Source organism: Haliaeetus leucocephalus, unplaced genomic scaffold, assembly GCF_000737465.1.
Source record: "Haliaeetus leucocephalus isolate CR32 unplaced genomic scaffold, Haliaeetus_leucocephalus-4.0 Scaffold605, whole genome shotgun sequence".
NCBI lineage: Eukaryota > Metazoa > Chordata > Aves > Accipitriformes > Accipitridae > Haliaeetus > Haliaeetus leucocephalus.
In genome coordinates this window covers 339,949-354,996 of record NW_010973041.1, presented here as the reverse complement: position 1 = coordinate 354,996, position 15,048 = coordinate 339,949, and the positions used below count along the sequence as shown (strand labels likewise).

Here is a 15,048-nt window from a genome sequence, read left to right as displayed (position 1 = left end):
CATGAATGGCAAAAGTCGTTGTCAGACAAACAAAATTCACTCACTAATGACTAGAAGCAAATTAAAAAAAACAATTTCCACACAGTTTGGAGAAGCATAGGTTTCATTTGTTTTATTTACTAGACAAGAAGCTGCAGATTATTTTACTGAAGTCAAGTTGTATTAAAAAAAAGAAATGCATACATTCAAAGCACTTGAGCACATTCATCACTTAAACCAGAAACTAAACCTGGAGTTTTTCAGATCAATGAAGCAGCAAAAGGCCAGCACAGTGTTCAGGACACTGGAAGCAAAGTACTTTTCTGTACCGTTCTGTAAGTCACATAAGTAAATCTTCAGGCACAAATTTGACTTAGGCATTACCTAAATAAGAACATTCATTCATTACACAACTGCTGCTCTGAAAGAACCACAGTTATTAAACCATGTCTTCTAGCACACAAACAAACCCCACTGCTTTTAAAAAAACCCTACTGAAATAAAAAATACGGATAATGTATAAAAATAGTATAATTTGAAATGGCCTGTTTGGTTTTTCTGGTATGTTTCTGGAGTGAACTGTAACCATTTGCCTTGTCAAAGGAAAAGATGGGAGGCAGAAATTGCAAAGCAAATAGCATACCTGTGAATCTGCTTTCTTATATCTTACAAAATTGCAACAGAGTATTACCTAGTCTTTCCTTTCTTCCATCAACTAAAGGTATCACTGAATAGAGGATGACAACTTGCTGCTGACTTTTTTCTTCGGCCACTGCCTGATCCAGCTTGACAGTAAGGCTATTCCTGGTTTAAAACATACTCAAAAATCTAAATTCAGCCATCTTATACATTATGAAGCATGATAAAGGTTACAAAAGCTGTCTTATACATTATCATCGGTCAACGTTTACTCCATTCTTTTACACTTGTAACGACTCTTGAAGATATTATAAACTCTGGAAGTTTGAAAGTGATCCACTCTTCCTTGTGAGCACCCAAACTTCAAAGTCCATCCAGGTTGTTACTGCTTTGGCAGGAGGACTGAACACTGCACTGCTGTCTGAAATACAAAGCCAAAGTAGATGAATGCTACCTCTGCCAATGCAGAGCAGAATTACTTTTCAACATAAAGGCAGACTACATTGCTTCCATTTGGATTACAAACATGTGTAACTCTTTCCATGTTGATAGTATCTCCAACTTCCTCCAACACCACAAAAATTAAAAGAATTGCAGGGAGGGCATACGCTACAACAGTTCAAGGACTTGTCATTACAACTTTGTATCTATGTAACAGGCTTATTGGTATTGAGAACAACAATCAGATTGCAGAAACACTAAATTAAGGACTTCGGGATCACAGGCTACAAATGACAAATTGTGCAGCTTGCTTTTTGTTTTTAAGGCTAGCATACTGGCTTACATACATCACATTCATAGAAAGCTCTTTACAAATATTAATCAGAAAGCTCTGAAAATGAAGTTCCTTTACAAAAGTGATTTCTACATGTTTCTTCATCAATTTTGAAGTACAGCTATCAAGAACAGAAACCTTTCTCTAAAGGTGCCCTGATTGGGAGTAAATGAAATACTCATGTTATGCAGGGACAGCCAACGTTGACATCAGCCTCATTCAAGGGTAGGACCTGAGAAACATTTCAATCTCAGCTTTCCTGAGAGGTCCTTAGCCTGCAAGGACCACAGTATGTAGACCAATGCAACTACAGTTGAAGTGAAGCCCCAATGAGTTTTTCCCCTCCACCTTATTCACCTGAGCCGATTCACCCTAGTCACATAAGTATGTTCACTGATTTCATTGAAGTATTTTTTGAGGAAGAAAATTACTCAAGAATATTTACTAGATCAGAGCTCTATATTCATAACATATGATGCCAGTTTCAGTTCATGATAGACTAGAAAAAATGGATGAAAAATGTTAACCTTTATGTCCTTCAACTTTTTAGCTACGAAACATATTAAAAGTCCAAGTATGTCAATGATGAAGTGTGCTGAAACACATCTACAGATACCTTACCCAATCTAAACTATCCCACAGTATTCACTTACCACAGGTCTCTTACCAAAAAACAACATTATTCCTTGTATCAGAGGTCTGACAAATACCATTTCACATAGGCTAGTACAGAAGTTCAAAAAACGGCAGGTACTATCAGCAGGTCTCCTCACAGAGTCAAAAAGTTTACCTGAGGAGCATTCACAGAAGCTCTGACACCTCACCACAAGCTGATTTTCTTACACCCACGCTGTAAGAAAAATCAGTTCTAACATGACATTCCTTTTACCATCCCAGTACAGACGCTCTCCCAATCCTCATGGGGTTGAACCTTACTCTAATAAAGGTACAGAGCTCAATTGCCAGTTGTTATGAGTTACAATTCTTTTCAACAAGACAGTTTTTCCTCTCTCACCAATACTTTTCCTAACAAAGATAAAAAATAATCTACTATACTGGTTCCCTTTTGAAATTGTCTGCTGTCACTAATTTGTTTACTTCATTAGGCAATGAGTGCACATTTTACTTGATCAGCTTTTGATATCAAGGCAGTGGCTGAAATTCTTGTTGCCTTTGACGTCCCTTCGAAGTGTCAACTACAGGCAAGGTCTGGTTTTCCTGAAATCAACCCTACATGCCTGCTCTTGCTTCTGGATTCCTTCTTTGTAGCTTGTCCCTGCTTCCAACCCTTGAATGCTGCATTTTCACACTGGAGCTCTGTTTCCTGTTTAGCCAAGTCAGTCTCCCAGTTGGTCTTTCTGTGGATCACCCCTGTGCTTAGAGAATGCTGCCCTTAAAGACCTGCCAGCTTTCTGGAGCTCCTTGCCCCTTCAGAGCTGCTGCCCATGAGATGATTCACTGGTTAAACCCACGTACGCTTACCGGAACTCCAGCATCTGTACTCTGCTACTTGCCGTCCTTGCTCCCTATAGGGTGTGGAAAGCCACTATTTCATGAGAATTAAAGCAACAACTGCCACTGTTTGTCACCTCACTAAACAACTCTTCTCAGTGAACAGCAGATCCAGCTGTATATCACCCATGGTTGACCCTCCTATCCAGAAATTTCCCTGACACCAGCCAGAAATCACTGTGATCAACAGCATCATCTGTGTCTCCTGATCCGTGACATAAATACAATGTGGTCATACTTTGTTCTGAAAGAGCAAGGGCTTTGTACCCTGGCCATGCTTCAAAATGACAGGCTCTAGATAGATGCTGTGCCCGCAGAAAAGTTTGCTCCAAACATTTTTTTCAAGCTTATGTAACCTAAACCTGGAGAACGATCTCTTTTCACAGCAACAGAGCCAGGAAATACTGGCCTAAAGACATCTTAGGCAGTTAAAAAATAGTAACTTTCAAACTACACTTAAACTCACTGGCGTATCACAGATGAAAAGACACATGAAAAGGAATGGATGGCAGGCAGCCTATCCTTTAGCAAAAAAAAAGCCCTTGGACATTCTTGTTTCAACACTCCAGGGTCTCCTAAAGACCACTGTGAGATTCAGAGGTGACATCACCACATGTGTGGGTGGGTGGGATATATACCGCCATGGGAGCAGATAGGTAAATGCAGGTGGGCAAAGAGACTGGCAGCATGTTTTCTCCTGCCTGGTGAAGTTCCTCCAGTCACAGCAGCCAGATTACAGAGCTCAGAAAGGAAAAGCTGTGTCCATGTAGAACTTCATAGCTTCACATGCTTTCCCAAACACTGGAAACAGACACTGGCAAATGTCCATTTGAGATGCCCAGCTGCAGCTTGGATATAGGCTGGCATGGCTTTACATCATCACTGACAGCAGAGTACCAGATGCAGTCTTGCTCAGCTCCCTCCTTGTCTGTGTTCCTTACCGCATTACCACAGGGCATGCAAGAGGAGCTGCCTTCAAGCTCTAGAAAAAGGTGCCTCAGAAATATCAGTTCAAAAAACCCATCATCTGACTTTCAAAATTCCCAGAGTAAAATATACAGAAGAACACTTCAAATCAACAAAGAGAATAGTTTTTTAAAACTCTTTATGGTTCAACTACACACTTGTATGCACTCATACGGAGGCACATACACGCATCTCTCTCTTTGCTGTATTGCAAAATTGCCTCTGTCTTTACTCATTAACACAGAAGCCTAGGACAAATCCTTCATCTACTCTACCACCATTTAATGCCTCAAACAGAAAGATTTGTAGCCTTTCCTGCCCTTCCTAAGTAAAATCAGAGGAAGCCTCCAAAGCCTCAGACTTCCCTGTCACTTTTCCAGTGTACTTCATTGTGTTAAATCAAAACCAATTGACTCCTACTCTCCTGACATAAAATCTCAGTCCTCACTGCCAATACCTAGTTCCTGTTTCCAGTTCTTCTAATGTCTTCAGATCAACTCCCTTTCTCAGTATATTATCACTCAGACCAAGCCACTATCAGCAAAGAGCATAAACATGTAAGAGTTGCCAAGCCCAAGTGAAACTATCTCAATACGCATCACTGATACCCGGCAGTAGCAGATGCTTAAGAGAAAGAGTGTAAGAAGCTACATTAGAATGGAGTGACTCTTCCTCTGGTGCATCATATTTTCTTTCAGCAAATAGTAGTTCAGGGACGGAGCTGGAGGAAGCACTTGCATTGGTGTTTTAAACAGCTGACAATGAAATGAAAGAAGGGTTAGCGTTCGTTAAAGGGCAATCTTGCAAACTCAGTGCCAGCTCTTTCCAGTCACCTGCTCTTTCACTCTCAATGAAGAATCACGACAATCATGCAAGGGAAAACCAACAGGACACTGCTTACTGAAGTACACCCACCAGAATTGGAGGCAGATCCCTCATTACTTAAGCAGCGTTATATACCTGGGAAATTTCCTTCCATGCTAGCATGGCCAAAGTAGTTGAGGAATATCTAGCACATTTTTTAGATTACTTGTTCAAACTCTGAACAAGTATAGCTAGGCATCTGTATTAAAAAAAACGTGTGGCCCAGCCCTCTGAATATGTTTTCTGTGGATTAGAGTGGAGAGGGAATACTGATTCTGTTGCCCCCCTTACCCATCCATGACACAACTTCCTAAACACTGCAAAGGGAAAAGTTTGTTGCGTCTCACAATTGTATAGAGCAAACATTAAAATAGCTGTTTCAGATAACTGGGTGAGGAATAGTCATAAACATAATCCAAGGCTTCCTAATAAAATTAGGTTTTCTAGTGAAGAATTAGCAAAAGACTCAGGGTTGGACCTCCATGAACCTGACCTGGTCAAGTATGCTTAAAAGTGTCTGAGGTGAATTTTGCTTAATATGTCTTTCCTTTAGGACACTGACTAAACTAGAGATGAGAGTCACTGACAAGAGAACCATACTGGAAACAAAACTGAAAATTTTATCCCAATCAGAAGACATGGAAGATTTTTACAGCATATACAGTTCTGTTGATAGTTGAATTTCAAGGACACACTTTCAGAGATATGAAGACATGACTTATTATCTGTGTTCATCTTTCTTACCCATTCAAATTTCAGTCAACACAGTGAAAAGAGAAAGAACCTAAGACAGGAGAGAGTTATCAGAGACTGGACTCTCTCAAAAGTTTCCTCCTTTTCAGACTGCTGCTGCTTCCACTAACAGAGATCCTTGTGGCCCACTTCTGTCTGCTCTTTGCCTTTCATATTCCAATTCTCCTTCCCTGTCTCCCATACCATCTCAATATAATCCTCAGTTGCTCTCATGCTTCACGCTTTTGTACTCTTGGAAGTGGCTACTTGTCACAAAAAGCTTGTCAAGAAGCTCGACAGACACCCAAACTATTTTAACGTTGTTCTTTCCTTCTATGTTATAGCCACATATGAACCTCAAGCATACCTGTGAAATAGAGTTGATATAAAACATGTAAGTAAACTCTTGCCTAAGAAAAAGTCTGCCTAAAAATTCCTTCACCAATATATTTTGAAATGTTTTTCTTTTTAATTTTTTTTTTTCATGCCCTATGGATCTGAAACCTGTGGAAGACCACAGTTCTAATAATTTCAGTCTGGTTATTACCTGTATCTTGTAACAGACTCCTCTCCTTTTATATATTAAAGAAAGCATAATGTTTCTGGTTTGGTTCAGTCTTCTCCGCTTGGGTCTCTGTTGTTCTAAGATCTAAGCTAAAGCTGAGTGGAGGTACAGGTTTTTCATTTGGATACTCACATAATTTTGTACCTTACCTGTGCTATGAAGGGTAACACTTCATCAACCATACACAGATGTCCTTATTTTTTTTTTACCTTTTGTAACATTTCTTTTGAAACGGAAGCTAGATCTTTGCAATAAAGCTTGTGAGAGTCTTAATGAATTTGTTTGCCCATCTTGAAAGGATTTGGTTTGTTGAAGCATCTACTCTAAGAACTTATGATTTCAGCAGAAACATCTTGGAACATATACCTGTATTATGTGTACATATGCATACACTGTCCCCAGTACTCATCAGCCTCATGTGTGTACTTACTTTCAGGGTGTGCAGGGTGTCGGTCCATTCCATGGAACCTATCTGAGGTATAGCAGTAAGGAGTATGCTAGTAGCCTTATTTGCATTCCCTTTCAGTGTCTTCAAAACTTTATCCACTGACACCTAGAAACACAATAAAACTGAGTGCTGCCTCTCAATTTTGATGGCACACATTTTAAATACCCAAATAAATCATTAAGGTGAAGCCTTAAAATGCCACAATCTTTTCAGCCATTAAAAACTTCTTTCCTCTGTGGCTTTATGTCTGATCGTATTTTACACAAATAGGAGAACTAAAGCAGATACATCATTTTGCAGAGAGCTGCAAAAGAAAAAAACACTAGACCAATTATGGGAGGACAAGCTCATACACAGAGCTCATGAGCTTCATACAGACTCCATGATTCAGACAAGAGGAGATAAAAGGTTTGCTAGTAGTGAAGCAAGTTTATGAAAATGAATGAGGTAGCAACAATTACTTTCTTTCTTCTTACTTTACGTTCTTACTTTCACAATTGTTCATCCAGAATAACTCAGTGATACTGATCTAAGTAAGAACAGATTTAGTTCAGTATGTGATCTCTTATCAAAACCTACAGGTTCTCATCCAGATCCCTCAGGACAAGACCCAGAGGAAAAAAAGCTTCACTCACTGCTTCTTCATGTTCCTTCCAGCAGTCGTAATCTGTTGCCATGGCAATACTAGCATAACTCATTCCAGCTTCTTTCGCAAGAATCACTTCAGGCACTGTGGTCATGTTGATAACATCAGCTCCCCAGCTGCGAAACATCAAGCTTTCCGCTCGAGAACTGAAACGTGGGCCTTCGATTGTGATCATTGTCCCCTTGGAATGACACTGGAGCCCAAGCTTCTTGGCAGTCTCAATAAGAACCTGCAAAAGAGGCCAATATCGGGAAAAGGAAACAATTCCCCTGGTGCACTGCTTTTGCATTCCATCAAAAAACTTATATACAAAAGAAATTAGCTTTATACAAAGCAGTCAAGCTTTTCAGGGCTACAGCTGTCCAAAACCAAGGATCAGTTTCAGTTTCCTCATCCAGCAAGAGAAATTAATAGTCCTACTAACAGGAATGATATCTGAGTTTGTTAGTATCAGTTGGATTATTGTTTTCAGTGCAGATCAAGAAGATTGGAAAACAGAAGATTTTTGCATGATATTTAGGCTGTGCTTACCTTGAGAATAGAATGGTGAAAACGCTCCATTGAGCGCTACATTACCACATGGTGGAGTTGAGCTGGTGAGAACAGTAATAGGAAATTTACTTTTTGAAAGTAAAACTTTACAAGCACGTACTTCAAAGAGTACCCTGGGAATCTGTAGAGAAATTATTACTACATTTTCCCATGTCAGTGACTGAGCTGTGCACTTTACATATACCATGTACTTCACATTAGTCTTTACAGTTCCAACTAGGACCTTGTATATGGCAGCATCATCATGACTTTCTCTCTTGGTAAATGGCCTGGGTAACACCAGTCGATACAGTAGGAATAAGAGTGTACCAGCATGTGTAAATGGGACTAGGACACCCATAACTGTCCTGAGTAGGAAGGGGAAAGTAACTATGATGACACCTGTTTAAAATGACCATCAACAGAAAAGAAACGCTTGAAAATAAGTATAAAAGCACCATGAAAATTTGTGACAGGACAGGAGAGACCTTCACAACACAGCAGCGGTGAAAACCTAGTCTGACACCACTAGAAGCTGACTTGTCAGCATCATGACCTTCACACAGGCCAGGCGGAGCAAAACACTGTGCAAAGCCTGCACTCCAGCTGGTTGGTCAACCTGTCATACACGGGTGCTACAAGCAGCAATACCTCGAGTGTACTGTGTGACCTTGTGAGGTGTCTCCTCGCTGGAACGTGTATCAGTGGATTGTGTGGAGGAGTAAAAGCACACATAAAGCCCAAGTACCCACATCTCCCACTGCAGATGCATGTGAACAGGTAAACCTGCACTCCCGAAGAGGGTGGGTATGCATGTAACCCACATGTGCTGGGGAAGGGTATTTGTGCATGCAACTGCGTGAATATGCGCATAGGGGTAAAGCAGAGCTTCTGGGGATTAGCCACAGAATGACACTTAGAAATTTGTAGGTGTTTATTAACATGCTGTAAGTTAATCTAATATTAATTACACCTAATATTGTGGTTTATTGCTGATATTAATTCTGAATATATGATTCACTGATAGCCAGTTAATTAGACATTGCTAATATATCAATAGATAAGTTCAGCTGTGATTTGACTTAAACCACAGTTGAACAGTATTTCCCCGAAACTTTTTACAAAGTTCCAACTTCACTCCCTATAAGATATTGCAGTGAGGCCCAGTTTTGGAAAACAGTAATAACAAAGGCACCCTACATTATTAAAAAAATTGCAGTTGGAGAAAAGATAAACTCCTTTCAGATTCTCATTTAACTTACAGTGCATAAGCCAAGTAAACCAGAGTATTTTCTTGTATTTGCACAAATACAATTTAATATAAAGTTTTCAGATGTTCTAATGCAAAATTCCTTAAATAGTCTATTACATTAATAGTTTTGGGTTTATTATTATTGCATTTATCTATGAAATTCCCCTGAATTAGGATAAACTGGGCTGAAATGATCCAAACAATTTTCAGGGATAGTTCCAGGAAAAAGTTTAAGTCACTTTTATCTGGTATTTTCAAATTAAGTGAAAGTATCCCTTTTCAGCCTCACTAAGACCTCAAAACCACATGTTCTTTAAAACATCTGTTAGGCTGATTAGAACCCATAGGCTAATGAGATAATGATCACATGTGAGACTGGGAAGTACCTAAATGTTTTTTTCTCTGTTTGAAAAGGAGCATTTCTCTGTTGGCTTTTAGAAAAATGTAATACCCAAAGAACACTGTCTCTAGCTACTTAACAATCGAATGAAAACTAGCCTTGGTGTATGTTTCCTGCAAGCTCAGGAAATGGCTTATGCACATCTGCTTACCTTTTTTAAAAAAGAAGAAAGAGACACAGTGTGAAGTACTGCCAATCACTTCAGTAATAACACTGTTTTTAAACCATTTCAGAAAGTGTACAGTTAGCTCTCAATAAACGCCTTGAATCTGTTGTGACATGACATCGTGCTCAAAGTCAGTAGGCAACCATATGCTAACTAATCTTCAGTAAAAGCATGTGATAGGCTCTTGTTGCATGAAAAATGCAAAGTGTTTTGCCTAATTTGCTGCTCAAATTATGAAGGGCAAAAGCATGCACATGTATAATATGTAGTAGTTTGTTTCCTCATGAGATTTAAAATGTCTTTACTTCATTGCTCAGTAGTACAAATATTTGTACATGCTCTGGGTACAGATTGGGCCACCTGCTTCACAATTCAGCTTTGTCCTGCTCAGTGCAGTAACTGCGTCTCTTAGATGGATATGACTGATTCTGTAAGCATTCCTGTGCCCCTGGAGAATGTACCTCCTTGCAGCTTCTCATCAGAGCATTCCACAACAGCACAAAGTACGCAGTTCAATCTTCACCTTCTCTTTTCCTCAGGTCTAAGAATACACTAAGTTGGCATATTTAATCACAGATACACTCCCCCCCAGAAGCTTATAAAGGTGCTGAAAAATAGAGCAGTGTTTCACACTGCTTAGTCTAACTGTTTTGAAGCCTGAAAATCTTGAAGTGACAAAACTAAGAGTAACAGTTAAGAATAAAAGCCTACTGTAATTTGGCTTGTTTCTACATTTAATATCCTTTAAACTAAGTCTTGACTCTTCACCACCACCCACTGCTACAATGCATGAAAGCACAAATGCAATATTGTAATTTCTGTGAATGCTAAAGTACTATTTATTCAATTTTTGTATTAAGTATGTAAAGTGTCTCTACCATAGGTGCAGTTTTATTCAGAACAAAAAGGAACTAATTCCTAATTCTATCTTCCTGCTTTATCCACTTTGTTCCTCTCTTGGCTTGTTACCCGATAAATAAAGATCTTTTGTCCTGTTATTAAGACCCCAGGGAAATCTAGGTTGCCAACTGACATCTTCCGCATATCTCCCTTAGGAAGACAGCTCCTATAGACACAAGATCTTTTACTTTCCATGCCTTCCAAATGTTATATTTTTCCTTAATACCATCATATATATCTGAGAAATGGGAATAAAGACGTGCAGATTACCTCTGTATACTAAGAATGCATAATTAGAGTACTATATCATGAGTAAGTGCCGTAAAAAAACCCCATTTCTAAATACTATTATAAAATTCACTAACCTCTCTGGTTTTGGTGCAGAACGGCTCTGCCATTGGAATATGACATACTCCTGGAAGAGAGGAATGTTGCCCATCGTATAAAGTACAATGTCTTTTAGTTGTCCTAGAAAAGTAGAAAACATGCTTAGGGAGAAGAGTGGGAAGGAAACAGAAGAGAAAGCAAGAAATTTACACAATTCAGAAAACATAGCATACCTGCGAGGGAACAAAAGTATCAGTATGATATTAATGACCACCTGTAATCCTGTTTTGCCTCTGTACAAACCTTTCAGAATTGAGCTCAAGAGTATAAAAATAAAACTGTTACTCCAGTACTGCATTGTCAATTAATTAGAGAAAATCTATTGTTAACAAAACACTGAAGTGCTTATTTGCTCCTAAATGACACAAACAGCTACATTATGCTGCGATTCTACCCAAAAGAAATCAGCTAAATTTAATAGTCAGGCAAGTAATCTCTGAAAAAAGGAGCACAATAAGCTTTCAGGAAGGGAAGGAATCAAGTCTGAATTACCACAAAGCTTGTCAAAATAGAGCTTGTTCATATCATTGCATTCCTACATTGAAAGGATGGGAATTTATAGGAACAGCTTCCTGAACAAAAGAGGTATGAATTCAAAACCCAGAGAAAAACCCTGGAACAGGGTGCCTTCATATTCTCAGAAAGATTACACACATGCATTGGCAGCTTGCAAGTAGAAAAATCCTTTTTCTCCCTTCTTTCAATTGAGGAACTGTTTGCTTGCATGAAAATGGTCAAACATGCTGCAGAAATTACCATCCAGCATGCCATTTTGACAACTGGAACTGTTACCCACTATCACTTTACCTTCAAATGCACTGCCTCAAGCTGATTCAGCCAACTGGATGGCGAAAACCTTCTGGAACAAAATTCGTTGAGACATTCTCTTCTTCGCCCCAGCGTGTCACATATTGTACTTTATAGGAGAAAAGTAAGCCAACAGCCAAATTCAATTCACAGTTAAAATACAAAATTTCTGCTGGTAATACTGCTCACAACAGTTCCTCACCTAAGTCACCAGCAAATATTTAAAAGAAGGTTTTAAATACAAGTTACATGTTAGAGTAGATTTAAAAAAACCCCCCAAAACAATAGGGTAGCCTTAAAGGTGAGGTTATAAAATAGGAAGAGAGATCAGCAGATTAAAAACATATGCAAAATGGGATACAGCTGTTAAAATCGGTTGAAACGCTAATTTTAATTTTTCCTTTATGGGATACTGAAGAGCTGCAAATAGAATGTATCCGATTTTACACACTTTTTTTCAGTGTCTGCGAATGAATTGTTTAGAATTGGAGGAAATGGGAAAAGTCATCATCCATTTCCTGCATTATAATATTTCAGATGTTTTTAGTCTGGCCCTTTCACTCAGAAAAGCCCTGAGGAAAGATCACGTATGTATAAATATTAATCTCTGACTTTCAGATACCCTGTGTTCTTTGGAGAGAATGGCCGCATCACTACATGGTCTAATAAAGAAATCCCACTATGTTTAGCACCATACATACAAACTGCATGGGAATAAGTAACAACAGTAAGATCTATGACTGCTCTGAGCAACAGACCACATGTATTTGTACTCGGAGTGCAACAACTTCTCTTCTGCATGGAAAGCTGCAACTTTGCAAAGGCCACAGCTATTCGATATGGGGCCAGCTGATGTGTCTGTAAGTTCCTAGGCTTAGGGCAAGAATAAAGGCAGATTTGAACCAATCTTTGATTCTTGCTACCTGTGAATTGATGGCTGTCACAGAGGAATGCCTTTTAGCCTCTCCTCATTTCTGTAGCCCTGTTACTCCGGTCAGGAGTTGGCCATCCTGATCTGTCCCACGCACCTGTCTGCAAGGTACAGGGCAGCAGCACATAATTTTCACCACTGCAATACCGCTCCTCTGCATCCCTTGCAAAGAGAACAAAGGTTACAAAACCACAGATGCTTTTCTTGCCTTACTCTCACAGAGACCAAGAGCCAGAGAGCAAAGGACAGTATCTGCCTAAGGCTCCTCTTTTCACAGGAGTTTCAAGACCTTCCCCACGTACCCCACGTGACTCCTTATGGAATCAGCAGGAAACAAGATATAAGGAACTCAACAGGCACTCTTCAAAGACAATCTGTTCCTTAGATCTCACAGTTTTTAATGTAGAGAAGTCCGTATGCCCTCCATCAGAAGGAGGGCCTGCTTAACAACAGAGCACGACTGAATGTTACACAACTGCCTGGTTGTTGACATTAAAACAGGAAGCAGTCACCAAGTGCCTGCCTAGAAACTAGCCACACTATTCATAGTAGAAGCGCACAATCCAGACGGCTCAAGGATAGCATAAAGGGAAAGTACAGAGATGCCCCCAGTGGGTGAGATCAGAAGCAGCACTTGAAAGCACTGGACTGATAACTACAAGGAAGCAGCTAAGAGCTGGGGCTGCACAGCTCCTGCTGGCCATCTGACCTTTGTAGGGCTCTACGGAGAACCCCCAGTGTACCCAACCTGTGCCAAACAGTGGGCAGTGGTACAGGAGAAAAGGGAATTCTCTCCCTGGGAAAGGGGGATGTATGTTTTTGTGCATAACTGCTTGTGTATCAAGCTCAAGGAGACAGTGGTACTCACAGCGCAAGCAAACCCTTGCACTGTTGCATAGTTTTACCATGCCTGCCTTGCCCTTACTGCTTTTTCAGATTCAGAGCTGAGTGTACTGCAGTTTTGAAGGTGTGCTAAGAGTTTGTATTCCCCACCTTGCAGCAATAGCCACACTTTTAATCAGACAGTAAAGTGGGTTTTGCTCCTTCATTTTGATTTTATCACAGTAACACAAGATTTTCTGGCAATGCTGACTATGGCTGATGCTAGGAAGCAAAATCCAACTCAAGTAAGTGAACAAACCATTCATTTCCATCTGTGACAAACAGTACTCTACCACTTGCATCATCATCTTCCCCTTTCTTCCAGTAGCGTTGAATTATCAACAGGTTATTAGTAATTAAAGAACAAAATGAAAATTCACACTGGCATCTGCTGTATAAAAACCAGCCCCAGCAAGCTCTGCCTCCTTGGGAACAATGAAAGAAAATTCTCCCATGAAAAATGTTACAGAGTAGTGGTGTATGTCACACAAAGAATTCAAACAATAAAGTTGGCAGCTGTTATAGGATTTCTTTTACGAAGCTATTTTCTGCATCTTCCTGACTGAGCTGAGTCATCCAAGTAAGTAGTTACCTTCTTACTCTTCTTTTCTTAGCAAACATCAGCAGCAAACCAAACAGAAAGTATTAAAAAGCCCCTAATCAGTCTGATCTAGCCAGTTGACTAACAGCACTGTAATAAACTAACAGGAGCCAAAGACATAAAAAAAAAATTCTTCCAGATTTTTTTTAGGCACTTGTTTCAAAGAAGAGAACAACTGTTGTAGCCCATAATAGTACCTGTGGTTACTTTTGTATTTCGAAGTAGGGAGAACACCATGTAAATATTTTGGTACTTACTTAACAAAATGTATCTTTTATTGCTTAAAGATACAAACTAATAGATAAGCCTGAAGAAAGCAGAGACTATATACCAAACCACTCACTAGTAGTGCTAATGATCTGCAGAACTAAGCTCTCAAAAGTTTGGAACTGCTACATAGTTCTTACTACACCTATTCAGTGTTCCTCACTGTAAGTCAAACCTATGCTCTAAACTAGGTAGAAGTCCTACACAACTTCATATATTGAGATTCTGTCATTAATGCCACAGTGTACATGCCCAAGGGGAGCAAATTACAATTTGTGCCTACAGCTTTCTGCTAATTTCTAGGTCTTCTCCCATTCCCATTCACTATTCCTTCTTCTTGCTTCACACCCAGAAGGAGAGTAATGATATGCTCCCTACTGAGAAGTAGAGCCCAGATACCAAAAGGTACCTGGACACCTGGAAGGCACTGATTTTAACGGCAGCTTGAGCAAATCCTTCCCACCTAGACCCAAGCCTCTTTGCTATGTAGTACCTGGTATGGGTTAATAACTATATAGAAGCCAGGGTACCTTTCAAGAAAAATACCCGACTGTTTTTGCAGCTTTAACCAGTACCTTTTTTCCAAGACTGTTGATGTAGTTTGCTTGCAGGACCCTAATCTTTCAGTAGAAGGTATTTCAGAAAAATTGCATCTTTTCAGACTTTGGTGGACAAATAATCGTTTTGTCCCACGAAATTACCTTCCCATCAGCAGTGCTGCTTTCATAATGATTTATGACATATAATACAATCACTCTTACAGATGATACACCCATCTGAAAGGCAAAAATGCAGACC

General features: G+C 39.6%; 1 protein-coding gene across 1 annotated transcript in view; it reads right to left on the bottom strand.

Annotated features, from left to right (window-relative positions):
* Positions 1-359: 359 nt before the first annotated feature.
* Positions 360-15,048, bottom strand: part of MTAP (methylthioadenosine phosphorylase) — a 159,047-nt gene continuing 144,358 nt past the window's right edge. Inside the window, exons 10-13 of the mRNA XM_010578160.1 lie at positions 10,741-10,843; positions 7,116-7,355; positions 6,463-6,585; positions 360-1,039 (exon numbers count right to left, since the gene is read on the bottom strand). Coding sequence (XP_010576462.1) covers positions 1,001-1,039; positions 6,463-6,585; positions 7,116-7,355; positions 10,741-10,843 — 505 coding nt within the window. The 3' untranslated portion in view covers positions 360-1,000. The remainder of the gene's footprint in view (positions 1,040-6,462; positions 6,586-7,115; positions 7,356-10,740; positions 10,844-15,048) is intronic.